The sequence below is a fragment of the Phyllostomus discolor genome, chromosome 7 (assembly GCF_004126475.2).
Source record: "Phyllostomus discolor isolate MPI-MPIP mPhyDis1 chromosome 7, mPhyDis1.pri.v3, whole genome shotgun sequence".
In the NCBI taxonomy this organism is placed as follows: domain Eukaryota; kingdom Metazoa; phylum Chordata; class Mammalia; order Chiroptera; family Phyllostomidae; genus Phyllostomus; species Phyllostomus discolor.
Window position 1 is genome coordinate 38,111,409 of NC_040909.2, and position 21,673 is coordinate 38,133,081.

At 42.0% G+C, this 21,673-nt stretch overlaps 1 protein-coding gene across 1 annotated transcript in view; it reads left to right on the top strand.

Moving 5' to 3' along the window:
* Window positions 1–527: 527 nt before the first annotated feature.
* C7H3orf20 (chromosome 7 C3orf20 homolog) overlaps window positions 528–21,673 on the top strand; it is a 72,904-nt gene continuing 51,758 nt past the window's right edge. Inside the window, exons 1-6 of the mRNA XM_028518430.2 lie at window positions 528–1,276; window positions 1,525–2,182; window positions 2,963–3,103; window positions 7,471–7,590; window positions 13,715–13,850; window positions 14,827–15,111. Coding sequence (XP_028374231.1) covers window positions 1,705–2,182; window positions 2,963–3,103; window positions 7,471–7,590; window positions 13,715–13,850; window positions 14,827–15,111 — 1,160 coding nt within the window. The 5' untranslated portion in view covers window positions 528–1,276; window positions 1,525–1,704. The remainder of the gene's footprint in view (window positions 1,277–1,524; window positions 2,183–2,962; window positions 3,104–7,470; window positions 7,591–13,714; window positions 13,851–14,826; window positions 15,112–21,673) is intronic.

The following is a 21,673-nucleotide window of genomic DNA, read 5'->3' on the forward strand; positions in this document are numbered from 1 at the left end:
TGCACCTGCTCCGTAAACACGGATGGTGTGCAGCAGGGGCATGGCCCTGGAATGGTGAACTTGAGGTGGCTCCAGAGGACATGGTTTGAAAAGTGGAAGAATGAGGTTCTCTGGTGGGAGAAGACAGCCGTGGACGTGGTGGGGAGTCACTGTCAGGCCGAAGGTAGTAGAATGGATGGTTGGAAGGCTGTGGTAACACAGGTCGTCAGAAGGCACCGGCCAGTAGCCTTTCCTCTGCTCTGAAGGTCACCGTTCCTGGCAAGTGCACTCACTGGAGCCATCTGAGTCTGACAACAGGGGCGGCCCCCTGACCCGGAATGGCAATGCTGGCAAAGGTGATTAGGGGTGGGGGGCACCCTTCCTCCCTCAGCTTCTCTTAGACCAACTTTCCATGTGTTCTGGATTCTTGAGCATCTTTTATAGAGGCTCACATTCTCACAGAGCCCCTCAGAAATGAAATCATTTTTGTGTAGTGTAAGATCAGGAAGTGACTTTATATTTTTGTTAATGTATTTTAGATTGACACAGGGACAATGGTATGTCCTCATGGAGTTCGTTTTAATCAAGTGAATGAAACTTTCAGATCTGATTAAACACCCTGGAAGTTTATTTGCAGGGGTTTTTTTTCCCTAGCCATATTGTGTTCATCAAACTGTTCTTCACACTCTCTCTCTTCAACTAGTGGTCTATTTTTGGTATAAAGTAAGAAGATAAGAATAAAACACAATTTAGAAGAATGTCGGTAAAAACCACCTAGTAGCATCTAATGGTGTTCAGCTCTCCCAGACAGGCATGCACTTCTCTGCTAACCTCCCTGCCACACAGGTCCGCTTGATGAGCACCCAGAACCCCTGAGAAGTCTTATTAAAGTAGGAAAATACTATTTTAGTTTAGTGGTTATAAGATACACATTTCCCCTCATTTTAACATCTCTGAAATTGTGGTATGTCCTACAGTCAGTGACTTCTTATGCTGATTTTTTCCCCTGTAGGATGGTGCACCAGTCACATCAAATCTTAGATTTTTGTGAAATGTGGCAAATGATATCAGTCATTGAATTAAGAAAACTCATTCTCCTCATTTTTTCCTGTCTGCCCTGGGTTGCACCTGTTGAGTAACTCTATGCCTGCCCTTGCATTGCAAACAGGAGCTTACCCAACCAGGAAGCGCATCACCTTCCTCCAGAGAAAGCTGATGAAACACTTTTTTGTTTTTGCAAGTTGTTATTAATAGACCACAAGCAGATCTTCCGCCCTCAGCTCTCTAACGACAAAAGGTACGATGGAACCTCTCTCTCTTCCCCATTCTTTCCATTCCTCCAGCCCCCAGGGTGGTCCCTCTGCAGGAACTCAGGTTGTGTGACTGTTCCTGGAAGCTTTTCTGGAATCTGCTCATCCCCAGGCCCTCCCCAAAGTGACTCAGTAATGCGGGTCCATCTGAGGTTTCTCTGGGAAGAAGAGCAGGAAGGGTCATCCCTTTGCCCTATGGTGGAGGGAGTGACCAATTCTCATCCTTTCTGGATAGGACCTGCTGGCTCGATGACCTAGAAGGGCCATTTCAGCACTTCCATTCTGTCTCCAAGCCTTCACCTTAGGTGAGAACTTTCGCTCTCACTCACATCTCAGGGTGCTCTGACTCTTCAGCTGAAGGTCCCTGTGGTCCAAGATGGACAGTGTTACCTAACAGTATGCATGCTCCAGCAACATGAATGACATCAAGAGTAACCGAGAACTGTACCTGCAGTACACGGCCATGGCCCCCAAGCTGCTGGCCCGAATCTCCAAACTACTCATCATGTGCCGGAACGCAAGCATCGCTATCCCTAAGGGCATCAGAAACATCTTTGAGTTCACTTGGGAGGAGCTCATCACTGACCCCATGGTGCCTACCCCGTCGGACATCCTGGGCCTGGAGATCAGCATTGGAACACCACCTGTGGTGATTGCGGAATCAACCCCTGTGCAGGTTCCTATCCAGAAGAAGCCGCTGCCACCACCAGTCCCACCCCCACCGATGCCGACCGCATCCACTGGGCCAGCCAAGTTCACCACCCAGATTCCCACCCCCGGCCATCGGGCACGGTCCAGGCAGGACATCCTGCACAAGTTCCAGCGGCAGTCTATCCACCTGCTGACAGAGTTGCTCACCCTAAAGATGAAGGCCATGGTGGAGTCTGTGTCTGGTAAGTCTGGCCGGTCAGATTCTTCTCCATTTTTTATGGGCCCAGAAGGGTCTGCCCCGACTCATGGGTGTGTGTCTATGGCACCCGCCCCAAACAGGTGATGGGGTGGGTGCCATAGGTGATAGGGCACTAGGAACAGTGGCGGCCATGGGTCTGCTGTAGGACTGGGACTCCTTTCGTGACCACCCGAGAATCATCCTTTCACCCCTTTCTGCTCTCTAGTTTTTCTTCCCACTCCCCAACTTTGCAGAGCCAAGACTGGAAGGTTGGCAATGGACAACAGTGTGAGGTCAGAGGTCCTGAAGGGTGGAGTTTGTAGAAATGATGGAGAGCGAAGAGAGGCAGCACCCAGGAGGAGGAAGCATGTGGAGTTGCCAGTCAGGAGGGATGGTCAGTGGGTGGAAGGACAGAGCCCGATAGAGCCAGAATCAGGGAGAGTTGAGAAGTGAGGTGCATCCATGGTGAGGGTGTCATCCCAAGATCAAGTCCAGGACCTGGAGCCACATCAGTAATCAAACCTAAATACTGTATTATTTTAAATGCCAACCACCTTGGTACCCAGATCTGTGGGTATGGAAGAGAGAAGGGCAAGGTAGGCAGAGCAATGTGCCACCTGACAGGTTTTGGAACTTGAGACCCTTCTGTTGGGAGCCTCCTTACACTTAACACTGTGTAGATCCCCATTCTACCCTTATTTCTTGGGCCACTTATGACAATCCTTTTCTGGAAGCATTAGCCACATGCTGGGAGGAAAATGAGTTGCTTTGGTAATTCCTTTAGTAGGTGCCAACCCCCTGGACATCACAAGGCGCTTTGTAGAGGCCAGCCAGCTCCTCCACCTCAATGCCAAGGAGATGGCTTTCAACTACCTGATTGGTGCAGCTGGGAGAAGTACCTATGATGTTGTACCGATGAGTAAAGGTGGGTACCTGAGCTTCAGCCCTTTGGTGAAAATTCAAGCAGTACCAGAGTGTAATGGGAAGGTCAAACCCCCAGTCTAAATGTTTGACATTTCCAAGAGTTGAGGTGGATGTGGAGCAACAGAGAGTCTCGAATGCTGCAGGTGAGCATATAAATTGCTGCAGTTCCCATGGAGAGCATTTTGGTGGCATCTGTGAGGTGGAAGATGCTTTAACACCTTACAACAGAGCAAGGGTTTTTTTCTAGGTCATTCCCCAGAGCTGTGCTTCTCAAACTATCCTGCAGTGAATTTGCAAATTTTCAATCTCTTGTGGACTAACCCTTTTAAAAAATATGATAAAGATGTCACAGCAACATCAAATTACTGCAAGGGCTTCTAAATGTTTACTCTGAACTGTGCACACATGATCGTGGCCAGGTGTGGGTTTATCCCAGTCCACAGACCATACTTGAGCGTCATACTTAGCACATGTGTGCAAGAAATCGTACTTGGCACAACGTATATTGCAGAATTGTTTTGAGCACAAAAAATTGAAAACAACCTAAATGTCCATCAACAGGGGAAAAAACCCAAGTATGTTAGAGTCTATTTAAACAATGGGGCATAATGAGAAGTGAAAATGAAAATGAACCAAGCACTAAAGCTCATATATCAATAGAGATAAATCTCAAAAAATAGTGTTAAGTAGAAAAGAAGCAAGTTATAGAAAGATACATTTGGGATGATACTATGTGAATAAAATTTAAAAGATTGCAAAGTAATAATATATCACCTGTTGGTACGATATACAAAGTACAAGTATGCAAGTATAAAATTGGAGGATGTGACCTTTGGAGAGGGGTGGAGGGGAATGGGGTGTGGATGACACAGTGATCCAGTCACATCTGTAATATTGTATCTCTTAGACTTGGTGGATAGACAAGTATTCGTTTTGAATGCCTAAAGTCGTTGCTGTCAGGAGATTTCAAAAAGAAGCATAAAAAATTTATACAGCATTGATGTTTCCCCCTTATCTGCAGTTTCACTTTCAGTAGTTTCAGTTACCCATGGTCAACCAGGATTTGACAATATTAAATGGAAAATTCCAGGATAAACAATTCATAAGTTTTACATTGTGTGCCATTCTGAGTTGTGTGATGAAGTCTCTTGCTGTCTGACTCCATCCAACCCAGGATGTGAATCCTCCCTTTGTCCAGAGTCTCTGCACTGTGGACACTTCTCCCCCACCAGTCACTGTAGCCCTCGTGGTCCTCAAATCCACCGTCATGGAATCACAGGCCTCATGCTCAAGTCACCCTTCCTCTACTTAGTAATGCCCCAAAGGGCGAGAGTGGTGGCGCTGGCAATTGGGATGTGCCACAAAGAAGCTGTACAGTGCTTCCTTAAACTGAAAAAAAAAATTTTAATTGAAAAAAAAAATAAAACTTCTAGGCACAATAAATAAAGAAAAAAAACTATATGCTGAGATTGCTAAGATCTACGATAAGAACAATCTTCTACCCATGAAACTGTGAAGAAAGGAAAAAGAAATGCATGCTGATTTTGCTGTTGCATCTCAAACTACAAAAAGTTATAGCCACAGTGTGTGATAAGCATTCGTTAAGATGGAAAAGGCATTCAATCTTTGCATAGAAGACATGAACAGAACATGTGTTCTGGCTGATGGCAACACGTTGCTCCAGAAAGCACTGAGCTTATCTGTATGAAGACTTCAGCAAGGGATCCCCAGAAATGAGTGGCGCTGGGCCACTTACTACAAGCGAGGAATGGCTGCACATTTGGGAATAGGTTTGGACTGAAAAATATAAAAATTACTGGCAAGAGGGAGAGAGCACCACATTCCCATTACTTTTTATTGCAGTATATTGTTATAATTGTTATATTTTATTGTTGTTAATCTCTTACTGAGTCTAATTTATAAATTAAACTTCACCATAGGTATGTGTGTATAGTATACATAGGATTTGGTGCTGTCTGCAGATTCAGACATCCACTGAGGGTCTTGGATGTATCTCCCAGGGCTACTGTATCTTATAGCCATTTGCCCTCACCCATAAGATACAGTCAGTAAAACTGCAGTCCTTAGGGGGAAATGTGGATTTCCTGAGGTCGGTGCACTTGATGTCAGAGAGCTGCTCGGTCCCCATGTGTCGCCGCTGATGAGTGGTGCAGTGGAGCAAAGCTCGTCAACTGCTGAAGACAGGAAACTGTCTAGGGAAATAGTGACTCCATGGAGAAGGGATGGTTTGGGTATCAAAGAATTAGGAATAAAAATCGGTAATGCTCTTGGACATTTTTTGCAAAAAACAACCATGAAGGGACTCCTGTTCTAAGAAGATGACACTGCATCAAAAAATTGACACAGCTTTTAGTTTTCATAAGAATTAGCATGTGCTACAGTATCAATGAATTTTTGTTAAATACAAGATAAAATAAGGCTACTTTGATAAATTTTGTTTTCCTTTTTAAAGATAAAGTGCCAAACATTTCCCCCCACACTGTTTACCATACAGTGGAGTTCTCCGTTTTAGGGGACTCCTGTTTGGGATCAGCAGTGCTGGGTAACACAGGTCCCCTAAATGTGCTGTAACTGTTTCTGCAGATGGTTACTGGCTTGTATGGAGTTCTGTACCTTGTGTTCCTAATAGGGATTAGAGGTCCATCTCATCTGGGGGGAGGTCAGGTGCCCCTTGGTCTGTTTATGAGTGAGGAGAGTCCCATGGGGAAAGGCCATGGTAGCTCTGGCCCAAGCGCACCCTCCCCCAGACCTGCCCATGGTGTTCTCCCACCAGAACATTCTATTCCCTCACCTTGAAAAGGAAATGGCCATCACCATTAGCACTCCACCTCAGGAAGTATTGAAGTGTCTTGCGGAGTCTCAAGCGTTCACTTGTGCCACAGAAGCCTCTGGTGTCCCTTGTGGGTTGTGCTTAATCTAGTGGGCAGGAATTTGCTGAGAGCTGAACTCTGGAGAGAGCTTTTTGGTGATGCCTGTATCCTGCTGCCTTAGTGGAGCCCTGGGAAAGCCTCCCCCTCCCCCCCCCGCCCCGCCCCATCACATTGCCCAGGACATCTCTTGTGTTGTTGCCACATCTGTTTGAGACACTCCTTTCTTTAAATGAGCCTAGAGTTTGAAGAAAAAATATCTAAATGACAAAATATAAATGAAGAATATATTTCTTCTGGAAAAGCATTCATCTTAGAAGGACTTGCATTAGGTAGCTTTTTCAAGGCATTAAAAAGAAGATGCAAATTCATTTATTTTGCATGAATTTTGCTTTTCTAGACCATCTTATAATGTGAGGTAGATCAAAGCTATGACCAAGTCCTGTTAATTTGTGTTCCATAATTAACCAAATGCTTAGGTTTCCAGGTTTTTAAGTTAGTAGTATAATATGCATTGCAATACACAACTCTAGACACATCACTCCTTATTTCTGCTGTATTGGTGATTCAGACTGACTACCCAGGAGAGGTCTTGTTGGGGCAAAGGGTCTCAATATGTATGTAGCTCTTACTAAATATTGCTTTCTTGATGGGTTTTCTCTACACCACAGAGTTAACTATTTTTATTCCATTTTTACTAGCATTGGCTATTGTTCATTCTTTGCTTCTCTGCTAAGTTATAAGGTACTGAAAGTTTTAATTTCAATTTTTGGATCACTGGCGATGGTCAGTGATTACGTGCTGCGTCATCCAGCATGCAGTCTCTGGTTATCACCTTTGTCTACTTGTGAAATCAGGTTTGCCATTTTCTTTATGAAATTGTATGAAATTTGTCAATGAAGGAGTTGCCTAACATTTTCTAACAACCATATTTTCAGGGGAAAAAAAGGGAAAGGATTTGCTGAAGTTTATATAAGAATGATCAAGGTTTTCCATGTGTAATGGGTCTGCTGAGCCTAATTCTTAAGTTTTCAGATAGTCAAACGATTCTATAGAAGACAGTATGATTCTGGCAAGAGACTGATCTAATGTTGGAGGAGCATCTGATTTTTGTGGTGTGGGTAAGGGAAAACAGATGGCTTCACATTTCCTTCTAGCTCACCCAGTGTTTGCTCTCTTGACCCCGTGCAGCAGTTATACCTGCACCTTGCTTGCTGCTCCTTGCTCTGGTCACTTCGCTCGTGAGAAATATTGGCGGGGGGATGGGGAGACTGTAGGAAGGAATCTTAATTTTCCTTAATTACTTAGAGCCTGCTTGTACATTAGAAAGTCTTTTTACTCCAAGAGATGGTTATTTTGTGTAACACGACCATTCTGCTGGTCTACCGTTCTGCTAGAACAAAAAGTCCATATTATAGTTTTGTTTTTAAAAAATCAAATTAAAAAATTGAAAAAATAATTCTTTTCTCTTCCACTCCAGAGTCCTTCATGAACATCTCAGCCATGGGAGTGAACACGCCTTATCAGCTTATCTATGAGTCCTCTACTGGCTGTCTAAGTTTTTCCCTCTCAACTGGAAGGGAAGCCAAGAAGAAAGCAGGTAACAGTGATTTCCAGTAAGACCTCTTAGCCCACCTGTAGGTGTAGGGGTGCGAGTGGGGGTGAAGGTAGAAGAGTCTGATTTGGTTTTCTGATAGGAAGGATATGTATCAGATGACCTGGCTGTTGACAGAAGCTATTGACACAGATTCTTTCCCATAAAGTTGCCATATCTCACCTAGTTACTCCAAAGTACAGTCTTACCACTTGAATACTCCCATGCCCTCCATTCCTGGAGATGTGCTTCTCCTTACCTGGAGCAACACTCCTCTCAAACCTACATCTTGCATCTCCTAAGTATCCCAGCCTGAGCCCCTTTAACCAGAGAGGTTTGTGTTGCTCCTACTCACAATGCAAGTAGGGGAACCAGTGTCTGAAGATAAGTATTTGGATATAAAACCTAATGGTGTGTCCTAAATGGGGCCAGTTCTTGTGCACAGAAAACAAAGAAGACGTAGAGGGCACTCCTATTCTATCGAAGAAGACATGCAGCAGAAGGAAGGGTTTAAGGGAAAGAATGGGTGTGGCAGATGAGGCCAAACAGTAGAGCAATGACTGTGCAGCCAGAATCTCAGACAGGAGATGAGTTGGGGCTAGAGAAGGCAGGGTAAGGGCTCAAGGAGCTTCCAGGCCACCACCCTCCTCTTTGAGCTTTGATAGAAGAGTGGGAAAATGGAGCAGGTCAGGGAGGACTACATTCAAAGGAGGTGGTGGCAGGATCGACATAAGGTAGGGATGCTCAAAGACTGTCTAATTGATTTCCACAGACACTGGAGGTAAGGCCGGAAGTTGAGAAATTTGGATCTTATTCCTGCCCCTGCCCCTGCCCCTGGCTGGCTATGTGATTTGCCTTCCTGCAGGCCTCAGTCTCCGTATCAAGCTGATCCTATATCCTTTCAGTTAGTGAACAAGTGTTTATTAAATAATTTCTAGTCATCAGTCACTGTTCTAAATGCCGGGGCTATACATGCAGACTCTAAGACAAAGAAGGCCTTCCCTAATGGGGCTGGCATCGTCAGCTCCCCTGCACAGAGTAGATTCAGCCGTCCCTCTCATTTCCCTGGTTCTTTTACCTCTGTTGATGCCTTTTCTCTCCCTGTGGTGCAGTATCCCACAATATCACTTCTGGCATCCCAGTTTATGTATTCCTGGTTTTATCATATCCCTTCCTGAGCTGGCCCTAAATTGACCCAGTCACTTTGAAGGAAAACAGAATATCCTCAAGACACACAATGGTTTCATGATTTTTCTTCCTGATGACCTCAAGTCTAGTACCTTGAGTAAGGTAGTTCCTAAGTAAAAGTTAATTATGTTTTTGTTGGTTTCTTTGTCGATATGGCTGTTTCCCTTTCTACCCTACCAGGATGCAATTTGCCTTGATGTTTCATCATTTTCATTAGGATATATGTTGAAGGATGATGCATTTCTTATAGATTCTTATCTTTTGGAATTATTCTCACACATGCATTCTAGTATGGATTAACCTTCCCTAATAGTTTGTAAGTAGTCATGCATCCTTTCTTGCCCAGGATTATCCTAGTTATGCTTATTGTCCTAGCATAACTATTAAATATGTCTGCTTTCACTGTATAATCTTTCCCAGTTTGGACAACATATTGTAGAGCAGTTCCAGTTTGAAGTCACTTTAGGTTTGGACCTCCCCTATGTGCTCCATGCTCATGTGCTATCACACCTCACCAGCTGGCCCCCTTTGCAGTTGTAGGGCCAGGCACACTTGGAGCAGACAGGCTTCAGGGGTTGGGCCTACTCCCAGAGGACAATAGCTCTTACTGAGAAGTTGCCTAACTTTACAAGAAGAGAACTGAGAGAAGTCTGTCAACAATGGTTCCTTGTGAGAGCAAGAGGCTATCACCCTTGAGGACCCAAGGCAACCAGGTGTAGGCCAGATATGGATTCTTAGGCCAACAGAAGTTCCAGGAGTCAGCCAGCTGGTAATTGCGTCTCAGGGTCAAATCACTGGTCTCTGGTGGCAGGAGGAGTTAGGGAAGGGACCAGGAAACGCTCAGGGTGGAATACACCAGAGACAGTACTCACACACTATCCAAAAACCCCAAGGCTTGATAGATAGACAGTGATGAAAACTCCGTCTGATGCCCTCAGGGCTCAATTGGAGCCTGAGAAATGCCCCTGATGTGAATCTAGACTTTATTCTTGAAAACAAGGTGAAGTTGATCCTGCATATATCCACAGAGAGCATGAGGTTGCAGTTGGGTGGGCAATAGAACCTCAGAAGAAGGCAGGACCTGAAAATATGCCTCTATAACTACAGTCCTGGAGGATAATCTCTACAATTTCTTGCTGTCATATCCTCATACCATCTAACACTTGTCACAGAAGATAACTGTAAAAATAAGTGCAACAAACACAAAGCAGTATCATCTACAGATGTGAGAAAGCAGATGAAGGAGTCAGAAAACTTGAAGGCAGGGCAATGGAAATTATTAAATCTGAAGAACAGAAAGAAAAGATGGAAAAGAAATGAACAGAGTCTAAGGGACCCATGGGACATTATCAACTGGAGTGACATATGTAATGTGGGAGTCCCAGAAGGAGAAGAGAGAGAGAGAGAGGGACATAGAAAATATTTGAGGAAATAATGACTGAAAAATTCCCAAATTTGATGAAAGACCTGAATATAAGCACCAAAGAAGCCATTATAATCAAACTTTCAAAAAACAAAGGCAGAGAATCTTGGAAGCAGCAAGAGAAAAGCAATCATTATATACAAGTAATCCTCAATAAGATTATCAATAGATTTCTCATCTGAAACTTTGGAGGCCACAGATATGAATCTATATATTCAAAGCATTAAAAGAAAAGTTTTTAACCAAGAATTTTATATCCAGCAAAACTGTCCTTCAAAAGTGAGATATTAAAACATTCCCAGATGAACAAAACCTGAGGGAGTTTGTGATCACCAGCCTAAGCCTGCAAGAAGCGCTTAAGGCAGTTCTGCAAGATGAAAGCATGCTAGCCCAGGTGCCCAGTCAGGGCACACGCCTGGGGTGCGCAACAGGCAACCATACACTGATGTTTCCCTCCATCTCTCTCTCCTTCCCTTCCTCTCTCTCTAAAAACAAATAAATAAAATCTTTAAAATAAATAAATAAATAAATAATTTTTTAAAAGACAAAGTACACTAGACAGTACCTCAAAGCCATGAAGAGAAATAAAGATTTCAATAAAAGTAAAAACATGGCCAATTATAAAAGTAATCATATTGTAACAGTGGTTTGTAACTGCATTTTTCTACATGATTTAAAAGAGTAATATGTTTAAAAAATACGATCAGTATTTTAAATATTATTTTTGAAATATGTTATTTATGTGGAAACCACCTCCACATAATCAAAGTCATATATGACACACCCACAGCAAGCATTACACTCAATGGGGAAAGACTGAAAGCTTTCCCTCTGAGATTAGGAACAAGGCTCGGATGCCTGCTTTCACCACCTCTATTCAATATAGTACTGGAAATTTTAGCTAGAGCAATTAGACAAGAAAGGGAATAAAAGGCATCCAAATTGCACTCCAGCTGGTGTGGCTTAGTGGATTGAGCACTGGTCTGCAAACCAAAGTTCTCTGGTTCCATTCCCAGTCAGGGCACACGCCTGGGTTGTGGGCCAAGTCCCCCAGTGTGGGGCACATGAGAGACAGCCAAGCATGGTTTCTCTCCCTCTCTTTCTCCCTCCCTTCCCTTCTGCCCAAAATAAAGAACTTTTTTAAAAGGCATCCAAATTGGAAAGGAAGAAATAAAATTATCTCTGTTTGCAGATGACATAATCTTATATATTTAAACCCCAGAGATCCCACCAAAACCCCTGTTAGAACTAATAAATAAATTCAGCAAAGTAGCAGGATAAGATCAACACACAGAAATCAGTTGCATTTCCATACATGAATAATAAACAATTGGAAAAGGAAATTAGAAAAACAATTTCATGTACAATTGCAGCAAAAAGAATAAAATACTTAGGAATTAACTTAACCAAGGAGATGAAAGACTTGTACAATGAAAACTATAAAACATTACAATTAAAAGATACATACATAAATGGAAACACATCCTATGTTCATGGATTAGAAGACTTAATATTGTCAAAGTGTTAGTAATGCTCAGAACAATCTACAAGTTAATTCAATCCCTATCCAAACCCCAATTATGTTTTCTGCAGAAATAGAAAAACTCATCCTAAAATTCATGTGGACTGTCAAGGGACCCCTGAATAGCCAAAAACATCTTTAAAAAAAAACAGCAAAATTAGAGGACTCACAGTTTCTGATTTCAAAACTTACTACAAAGCTACAGCAATCAAAGGAATAGAATAGAGAGCCCAGAAGAAAACTCTTGCGTATATGATCAAATATTTTTGACAAGGGTGCCAAGACCATTCAATCGGGGAAGGACAGGCTTTTCAGCAAATGGTGCTGGAAAACTGGACATCTGCCTGCAAAAGTATGAAGTTGGACCCTTACCTAAGACCATTTACAAAGATTAACTTCAGATGGACCAAGGACCTGAATGCAAGAACCAAAACAATAAAACTCCTAGAAGAAAACATTGGAGAAAAGCTTTATGACATTGGATTTCACAATGATTTCATGGATATGACACCAAAGGCATGGGCAACACAAGGAAAAATAGACCAACTGGACTTCAATGGAATTTTTTTCACTTTGTACAACAAAAGACACAATCCACAGAGCAAAATGCAGTCCAACTAATGGGAGGAAATATTTGTAAATCATATATCTGATAAGGATTGATATCCAGAATATATAGAGAACTTCTAAACTTCCACAACAACAAAAAAACAACCAACCTGAATTAAAATAAGCAAAGGATTTCAATAGATATTTCTCCAAAGAAGATACACAAATGGCCAATCAATACATGAAAGATGCTCATCATTATTAATCACTAGGGAAATACAAATCAAAACTACACTGAGATGCTACTGCATGCTACACCAGCAAGATGTCTACTATCATAACACACACACACACACACACACACACACACATATACACACACGCACCAAGAGTTAAAGAAGGTAAAAATGGTACAGCCACTGTGGAAAGTTGTGTGGCAAGTCCTAAAAATTAAAAATGCAATTCCATAAGATCCAGCAATTCCACTGTATCAAAAGAGTTAAAAGCAGGGTCTCAAAGTGATATTTGTCCACCGGTGTTCATAGCAGCACTATTCACAATGGCTAAAATGTGGAAGCAACCCAAGTGTCCATCAATGGATAAACAGATACAGAAAATGCAATCTCACACAATGAAACATCACTCAACCTTAAAAAGAAAGGAAATTGCTACAACAGGATGAACCTTGAGGACTTCATGGTACATGAAATAAAGCAGTCACAAAAAGACAAGTGCTGTGTGACTCCACTCAGATGAGGTACACAGAGTAGTTAAATTTGTAGAGACAGAAGGTAGGATGGTGGTTTCCAGGGGCAGGTGGAGGGGGAATGGCAGTTACTGTCTAATGGGCACAGAGTTGTAATTTCATGAGATAAAAAGAGTTACAGAGATGGATAGTGGTAATGGTTGGGCAACAGTGTGACTACATTTAACACCACTGAACTGTTCACTTAAAAATGGTTATGGTAGTACATTTTTGTTTTGTGTGTTTTACTGTAATGTTAAAAAAACAATTGCAGTCCAATACCCAGTGGGACCACACTGCCCTCTGCAGAAGGCCTGAGTGTAGGCAACATCAGAGAAGTATTGAAGCCAGATGAGGGAGAATTGCAACTTTTTTCTTTGATCAGAAATATCAGAAGGGAATCTCTTTGGCATCCATGGTGGCATGTCTGTGCCCTCCCCGCCTAGAACCAGGCCATCCTTGGGGAAAAATAGTTGGATTCATCACTTTGCACAAGTCTATTCCTGACACACGCTTAGTTGACTCAGAGTGACGTCAACTCTCATAAGGGAGCTTATAAAACAGGGATTCCTGTCCCCAGGAAGCATCAACAACTCTCCGAATTATTTTAACTTTCAGGGGATCCTGCCTCCTGCGCCCCCTACCTCTCTTCCCCCGAAGAAGGCATTTTCTAAAACTCTGTCCTTAACCTCTGTATCTCCAGCTACAGGCAAACCAAAAATTTTAGAAGAGATGTCCACATCACCCTCTCAACGAAAAATGGCAACTTCTGACAACGCGCAGCTCAGCGACCCCTGCCCTGAGGCCCGGGAGAAGCTGCAGGAGATGTGTCGCCACATGTGAGCACCTCCGTGGTTGGGGGTGGGTGGGAGGGAAGGGCACGTCTGCCAGTCATTTGTGTGCCTCAAGGGGAAATCACAAAAGTGCCTGAGTGTCAGGGACTGTCAGGTACTTGGTGCCCCTAACAACAGTGACAGTTGGGGACAGTCCATCACCATCCTTTCCAGTCCTTATACAGTCTTATGAGGAACGTGGATGTTTGCCCATTTTGTGAGTGAGGAAACTGAGGCATTGCTTGAGGCCCCACAGCTCAGGTGGGGCTGACCCCCAGGCATTGACCTTGGTCTCCTCACCAGTGATACCCCTTTACGGGACTTCTTACCGTGCAAGTGTAGCCTTTGGACCCTGAATGTTTCTTTCTTAAAATAACTTGTCAGGGTTCTCCTACGAAACAAAGACACACCTCTAAAAACAAACAGAAAATGTTGACATGGATAATTAGTGATATATATGATTTTATGGGTCCCATAAGTCCTAGCAAGCTAAGTCTCTATGTCTCTGAAGGCCCAGACCATGGGCCATAAAGAACTTAAAACTTAGTCACATCTAAGCCATATATGTCTTGGGCTCCCTGGCCCTTAAGTATTACTGCAGCTACAGAATGTGGGTAAAAGGAGGCCACTCGGTTTTGCTCCTTGGACACTCTGGAAGGAAGCTCTCTTTTCCTGTAACCTCAGGACTAGAGAGTGAGCAGAGCCTCCATTTCCCCCAGACCCCACTTCTGCACACAGCCCCTCTCCATGGGTCCTCACCTAGCACTGAAGGTGGAAAGGGCTGATCTCACAGCTGTACCAGTCCCTTCCCAGTTCTTCCTAGAAATACTGACTTTAAGGATGAGGAGTGTGGGGTGGGAACAGGTACTTCTGGGACAGGGAAATGGCATGGGAGTCTTGGGAGCTGGGGCGGGGCTGCAGAGAGCCTCCCTGGTGAGTGAGAGCCAAGTGGCTAGAAGATACGTTGCCTCCTTCCCTGCAGAGAAGCCGAAAGAGCCTCATGGAAAGGGAAGAATGTCTTCTACCCCATGATCTTACGCAACTATAGGATAAAGGTGCCTTATCATCCAACACCGACCCCGAAAGGGGACGCTCAGACCCCGAGCTCCCAACAACCTAACTCTTCCGGTGCTCAGGTTGCTATTGCCGTCCTTCACCAGCCTCAAGTCTCCCGTGCTCACTTCGGCCGGCAGTCTCAGGAGTGGAAGGGAGCCAAGAAGCCCTTCAAGTTTTACTACTCCTTCTACGATGGGTCTTCCTTTGTTTAGTATCCTTTTATTTGGGGCTGCTCCCTTGTCCCCAGCCACCCAGCTCCAGAGAACTTTTGGGCCAGAAAAAGCCTAAGTATCACTTTGTTTTTTCAATTAATCCAAGAATCCTGGTGATGGGCCCTCCAGAGTATTAAGGGTTTGTCCAGGTCACAGAGGGCTCCCTTTAGAGAACATCTGGGTGGGAAGAGGCAGAGCAGGAAGGAAGTCGCCTTGGACCGCTGTGCTCCTTGCAGTGGTCCTGTTGCCCGCTCCCCAACGTGTGCTGGAGCTGGCCCAGGACCACAAACGCCCAACCCGTTTGGCAGCAAGGCTGTGGCCAGAGAGGGTGGAACACTTACTCCAGGTTTGCAGCCTGGTTTGGGTGCGACATCAAAGAGGGGAGATACTAGACCGCTATTCATTCTTGTCCCTTCATTGTAGGAATGGGTAGTGTGACTTACTCAATGTCACAAAAGGAATTTGGTGGCCGAGCCAGGCCTGGATTCAGGGCTGCTTCACCTCCATTCAGGGCCCCCTCCCTGGTACCATTTTTATGCCTTTCAGGATTGTTTGCTCCAGCAGTGAGCAGAGTAGAGAGGAGGAAAGGGCCCTGTGATAAAACCACAGGGCACTCAGTGCCCCCTGCCTTTGGAGAATAGGGCAGCTCTCTGAGCTGTCAGATGGGCTGCCCAGACAGGCCTGCTTTGCCACACCCCCCTCAATTCATTTTGATCTCCCCTCCACTGAACTGGGAATTCAGAATTTAAGCGCCCTGTCAAAGGAGTCCTGTTGTTTCTCCGACTGTAAATGAATCCATTCATCACACTCTGCTCGGCCCTGCTTCTAATGCACCCTGTGATACTGAACACAATAAACTGTTTCCAGGGCAGCTGCTGCTCCCTGTGGGTCACGGGGCTTCCCCCACTTTTATCGCTGTGCAGCACATCGAATGGGATCATTCCTGAGCTCCTCATGAAGCTGTGTCTGTGAATTAGGTTGCTGTCAGTGGAACCAGAGAGGGTAGACTATTTACAGTCAGGGCCCAGCACCAGCCTGCTGGGACGCATGTTCCCTCACCTGCCTCGGAATGCCAGCCCAACCAGGGTGGGACCACCCAGAGCCTGCAGGCCGCTGTTGCTGGCATGCTTGACTCATAGCCCAACAATGAACACATCCTGGCAATTAATGCGTTTCCTCTATGGGAGTCCCAAGAGGTCTGGGTTTGGGGCCTAGTTCTTCTCGGTGACTGTGCACAAGTCGCTTTATCTCTCTGGGCCTCACTTCCCTCCATTATAAGATGAGGAAGCTGGACCCAGTGATCTTGAAGGAGAAACTCTGTGTTACTGTGTTCAAATGGTTAAAACACGATGCCACTGTTGGATCCCTCTTCAGTAAAGAAAATGTTTGGAAAACACTTCCCTTGCCTCATGGCTTCTACAGAACAGTAGGCTCAGCAGTTGATTATGTTTTCACAGAGATACTGGGCAAAGCTCTCAGGTAGAAATGATACATCTGCCCTTGGGGTACCGAAGTCTCCAAGCCCTGATCGGTTTGCACTTGTCGGCATCAGACCCCAGAGCCGTCCCAGAATTCATTTCATTTGGGTTGTCAGCATCTGCCTGGATCTCTTCCCTCAATCTCTGATTTCCCACCAAACTTCCTTCAAAGCCTTTTTTTGTCTGACGCTATAAACTCACCACATTGATAAAAAGATATAAACCTTAATCACTTTGTGTTCAGTACTGTGCTCAGCACTGTTCCCTTAGGGATTTGTTGAACACTCCTAACCATTGTGTGAGGTAAGCATTTTTTTAGATATGGTAAAATGCACATAATAACATCGTTTACCATTTTAACCATTTTGACATGTATAATTTAAATGGCATCAAGTGCATTCATGATTGTATGTAACCATCACCACTATTTAGTTTCAGACTTTTTCATCACCCCAAAAGGAAACCCCATACCTAGTAAGCAGCCACTCCCATGTCCCTTCCCCTGCCCTCTGGAGGCAGCCAGTCTTTCCACCTCTATGTATTAGCCTATTCAAGGTTATTTAATCTGAGTAAAATCATACAGTATGTGGCCTTTTATATTTGGCTTCTTTTACGTAGCATAATATTTGCAAGGTTCTCACATTGTATAGCTTATCCTCGAACATAGCAGGTTTTAACTGTGAATGTCCACTTAAATGTGGATTTTTTTTTCAATTAATTCATACATTTCAATTGGCCCTGCTTGGTTTAATTGTCTGAAGTTCAATTGACCATTGCAGTTCAGACTCGTGTTGCCAAGGATTGACTAGAGGCTGGGAATCCTTGAATGTGGAGGGCCAAGTTAAGGTGTACGCAGATTTTCCACCGCACAGCAGTCGGCACTGCTGAACCCCGTGTAGTCCGAGGGTCAGCTGTAGTATGCACCAGTGCTTTGTTCCTTTTTCTAAAAAAAAGGGGGGGGGGGGTGAAACTCACATGACATAGAAGTGAATCTTTTAACATTTATAATTCAGTGGCATTTAGTACATTTACACTATTGTGCAACCACAACCTCCATCAAGTTCGGAAAACTTTTTGCCACCCCAAAAGAAAACCCTACACCCATTAAGCAAGCATTCACTCCCTCTCTCCCCCTGCTCCCAGCCCTGAAATCACCAGTGTGCTTCCTGTGGATTTGCCTGTTGTGGGCATCTCGTACACATGGACTCCTACAATATGTGGCCTTTTGTGTCCAGCTTCTTTCACTTAATGTTTTCAAGATTTTGTACATGTTGTAGCAGGCATCAGAATTTCTTCCCTTTTGGCTGAATAGTATTGTATTATTTGGCTTATACCACTTTTAAAATACTCATTCCTGACTTGGCCAGGTGGCTCCAGTTGGTTGGAGCAACATCCCATACACCAGGAGGTTTTGGGTTTGATGCCCAGTCAGGGCACATACCTAGGCTGTGGTTTTGATCCCTAGTCTGGGCGCAGACAGAATCGGTGTTTCTCACATCAATGTATAGCTGTTTGTCTCTCTCTCCGTGTGTGTGTGTGTGTGTGTGTGTGTGTGTGTGTGTGTGTATGATTTCCCCATCCCTTAGACCCTTCCTCTCTTTCTGCAATCAATAAGCATATCCTCAGGTGAAGATTTAAAAAAATTCATTCTTTCATTTATGGACGTTAGGTTGTTTCCATGATTTGGCTATTGTGGCTAATGCTGCTATGAACATTCTTCTAGAAATTTTGGTTTGCATACCTATTCTCAATTTTGGTTCTATACATAAGAGTGGAATTACTGGGTCATATGGTAATTCTATGTTTAATTTACTGAGAAACCTCCAAAATGTTTTCCATACTGGCTGCACCATTTTATATTCCTATCACCAGTGTGTGAGATTCCAATTTCTTCACATTCTTGACTATACTTGATATTTTTCAGTTTTTTAATTCCAGCCATTCTAGTGGGTGTGAACTGATATCCCATTATGGTTTTAACTTGCATTTGCCTAACAGCTAATGATTTTGAGCATCTTTCTGTGCCTTCTTTGTATATCTTTTTTGTAGAAATATATATTCAAGTCCTTTGCCATTTGTTGACTATTTTTTTCTTGTAAGAGTTATTTATATATTGTGGATACGAGACTTTTATCAGATATATGATTTGCAAATACTTTTCCTATACAGTGGTGTGTCTTTCCACACTCTTGATAGCATCCTTTGGTATGCAAAGTTTTTAATTTTGATGAAGCTAATTTTTCTATTTTTTGTGTGTCTTGTACTATGGTTTTTATATGTATGAATACTATTTATTCCTATGTTTTCTTCTAAAAGTTTTATAGTTACAACTCTTACATATAGGCTTTTGATACCTTTATAGTTGATTTTTGCATTTTTGCATTTTTTGCATGGTGTGAGATAAGGGTCCAACTTCATTCTTTTGCATGTGATATCTAATTGTCCCAGAACTATTTGTTGAAAAGACTATGATTTTCCCATTTGAATGGTCTTGGAACCCTTGTTAAAAATCAATTGACCATAGATGTATTAGTTTATTTTTTGACTCTCAATTCTATTTCATTGGTCTATGTGTATAGTATTATGCAAGTACCACACAGTTTTGATTCTTGTAGCTTTGTAGTCAGTGTTAAAATCAAGAAATATGAGTCCTTCAACTTTGTTCTTTTTTCCAAGATTATTTTGGTTATTTGGGATCCCTTGCAATTCTATATGAACTTTAGGATCAAGTTTTCTATTTCTGTGAAGAAGATTGATGAAATTTTGATAGAGATTGCATTGATTCTTTTGATCACTATGGGGAATATTGCCATTAACAATATTGATTCTTTTAATTCATAAATACTAGCAATAAATGATCTGAAATGCTGTAAGTACAACAACAATAAAAAAAGTAATGAACAGAAGGAAGTGATATCATTTACAATAGCATTAAAAAGGAAAGAATACTTTGGAATATATTTAACCAAAAAGGTGTAAGACTTGTGCACAGGAAACTACAAAATATTCTTGAAATAAATTAAAGAAGACTGAATGAGTGGAAAGATATCCTGCATTTATTAAGGACTACTGATTTTTGTGTGTTGATCCTGTGTCCTGTTACTGTGCTTTGTATCTTTCTAGGAGCAGGTCCTTGTCATCTAAGTTATCTAACTTGTGGATGAACAATTGTTCACATAATTCTCTTATGATCTGTTTTCATTTCTGTGAAGTCATTAGTAATGTCTTCACTTTCATCTATACTTTTAGAAACTCGAGTTTTCCTTTTTTCTCTCTTAGTCTAGCTGGCGATTGGTGAATTTTGTTAATTGTTTCAAAGAACTGTTTTGTGTTTTGTTGGTTCTCTCTATTGTTTTACTATTCACTATTTTGTTTTTCTTTGCTCTAATCTTTATTTCCTTCCTTCTGCTAACTTTAGTTTTAATTTGCTCTTTCTTTTTATAGTTCATTAAGGTGGAAGTTTGGGTTATTAATTTGATACCTTTCTTCTCCTTTAATGCCAGTATTTATGGCTATAAATTTCTTTCTGAGCACTGATTTTACTTTAACCCATAAGTTTTGGTATGCTGTGTTTTTATTTTCATTTATCTTACTTTTTTAAAATTCTTTGTGATTTGTTCTTTATCCATTGGTTGAGTGTATTATTTAATTTCCATCTATTTTTGCATTTTCCCAATTTCCTTCTGCCAGTGACTTCTAGTTTCACTGTGTTGAAATATACTTTTTATGGTTATAATCTTTTAAAATTTATCGAGAGTTGCTTTGTGGTCTAGGATATTGTCTGTACCAGAGAATGATCCATGTGGACTTGAGAAGAATATGTATTTTGCTGTTGTTGGATAGGATACCCTGTATATGCCAATGAGGTTTAGTTGGTTTATAATAGTGTTCAAGTCCTGTATTTCTTTTTGATTTTCTGTCTAATTGTTCTATCTATTATTGAAAGTGAGGTAGTGAAATCTTCAACTCTTATTATAGTATTTATTTTTTAATTCTGTACATTTTGCTTTATATAACTTAAGGCTCTGTTGGTAGGTGTGTATATGTCTATAACTGTTATATATTCTTGAGGCATCAAGCATTTTTTCTGAATACATAGTGTCCCTGTTTGTCTCTTGTGAAAGAATTTTTACTTAAAGTTTGTTTTATCTGATATCAATAAAGCCAACTTTGTTCTCTTTTGATTACATTTTGCATGGAATATCCCTTTTCATAATTTTACTTTTAACTTAGTTTGTCTTTAGCTCTAAAATGAGTGTTTTATAGACAACATACACACATATTATGCTTTTTAAATCCACTTTCACAATCTCTGCCTTTGTTTGGAGAATTTAATCCTTTTATATTTAAAGTAATTGCTGATATGAAAAAGCTTAATCCTGCCATTTTTTATATCTTTTTTGTTCTTCAGTTCCTCCATTACTGCTTTCTTTTGGGTTTGATTTTTTTTTTGTAGGATGACATTTTGATTCCCTTCTCATTTTCTTTTCTCCATATTTTCAAAGTTATTTTCTTGGTGATTATCCTGGTATAATGGGTTAAATAGTGTCTGTCAAAAAATTATGTTCACTTGAAACCTCAGAATGTGACCATGTTAAGAAATAGGGTATTTGCAGATGTAATTATTAAGTTAAAATGCAGCCATATTGGGTTATTGTAGGCCATAATGCAAGAAGAAAAACCAGAGTTACACTCAGAGTAATTAAGGCCATGTAATGACTGAGAGAGAGATTATAATGATGCATTTGTAAACCAAGGAATGACAAAGATTCCTGACAACCACTAGAAACTATGAAGAGGCAAGGAAGGATTCTTCTACTGAGCCTCTAAAAGCATGACCCTGTCAGCAACTTGCTAGTCTCCAGAACTATGAGATAATAAATTTCTGCTGTTCAAGTGGCTTAATTACAGGAGCCCCAAGAAACTAATGTACTTGATTACTACAAGTGACAACAAACTAGTTTGAATTAATACTAACTTAGCCTTAATAGTATGCAAAACCCTGCTCTTATATAGCGTATTCCTTCTCCTTTATGTTGTTGTTATCAGAAATTACGTCTTTATATAGATGTATGTCATTAAC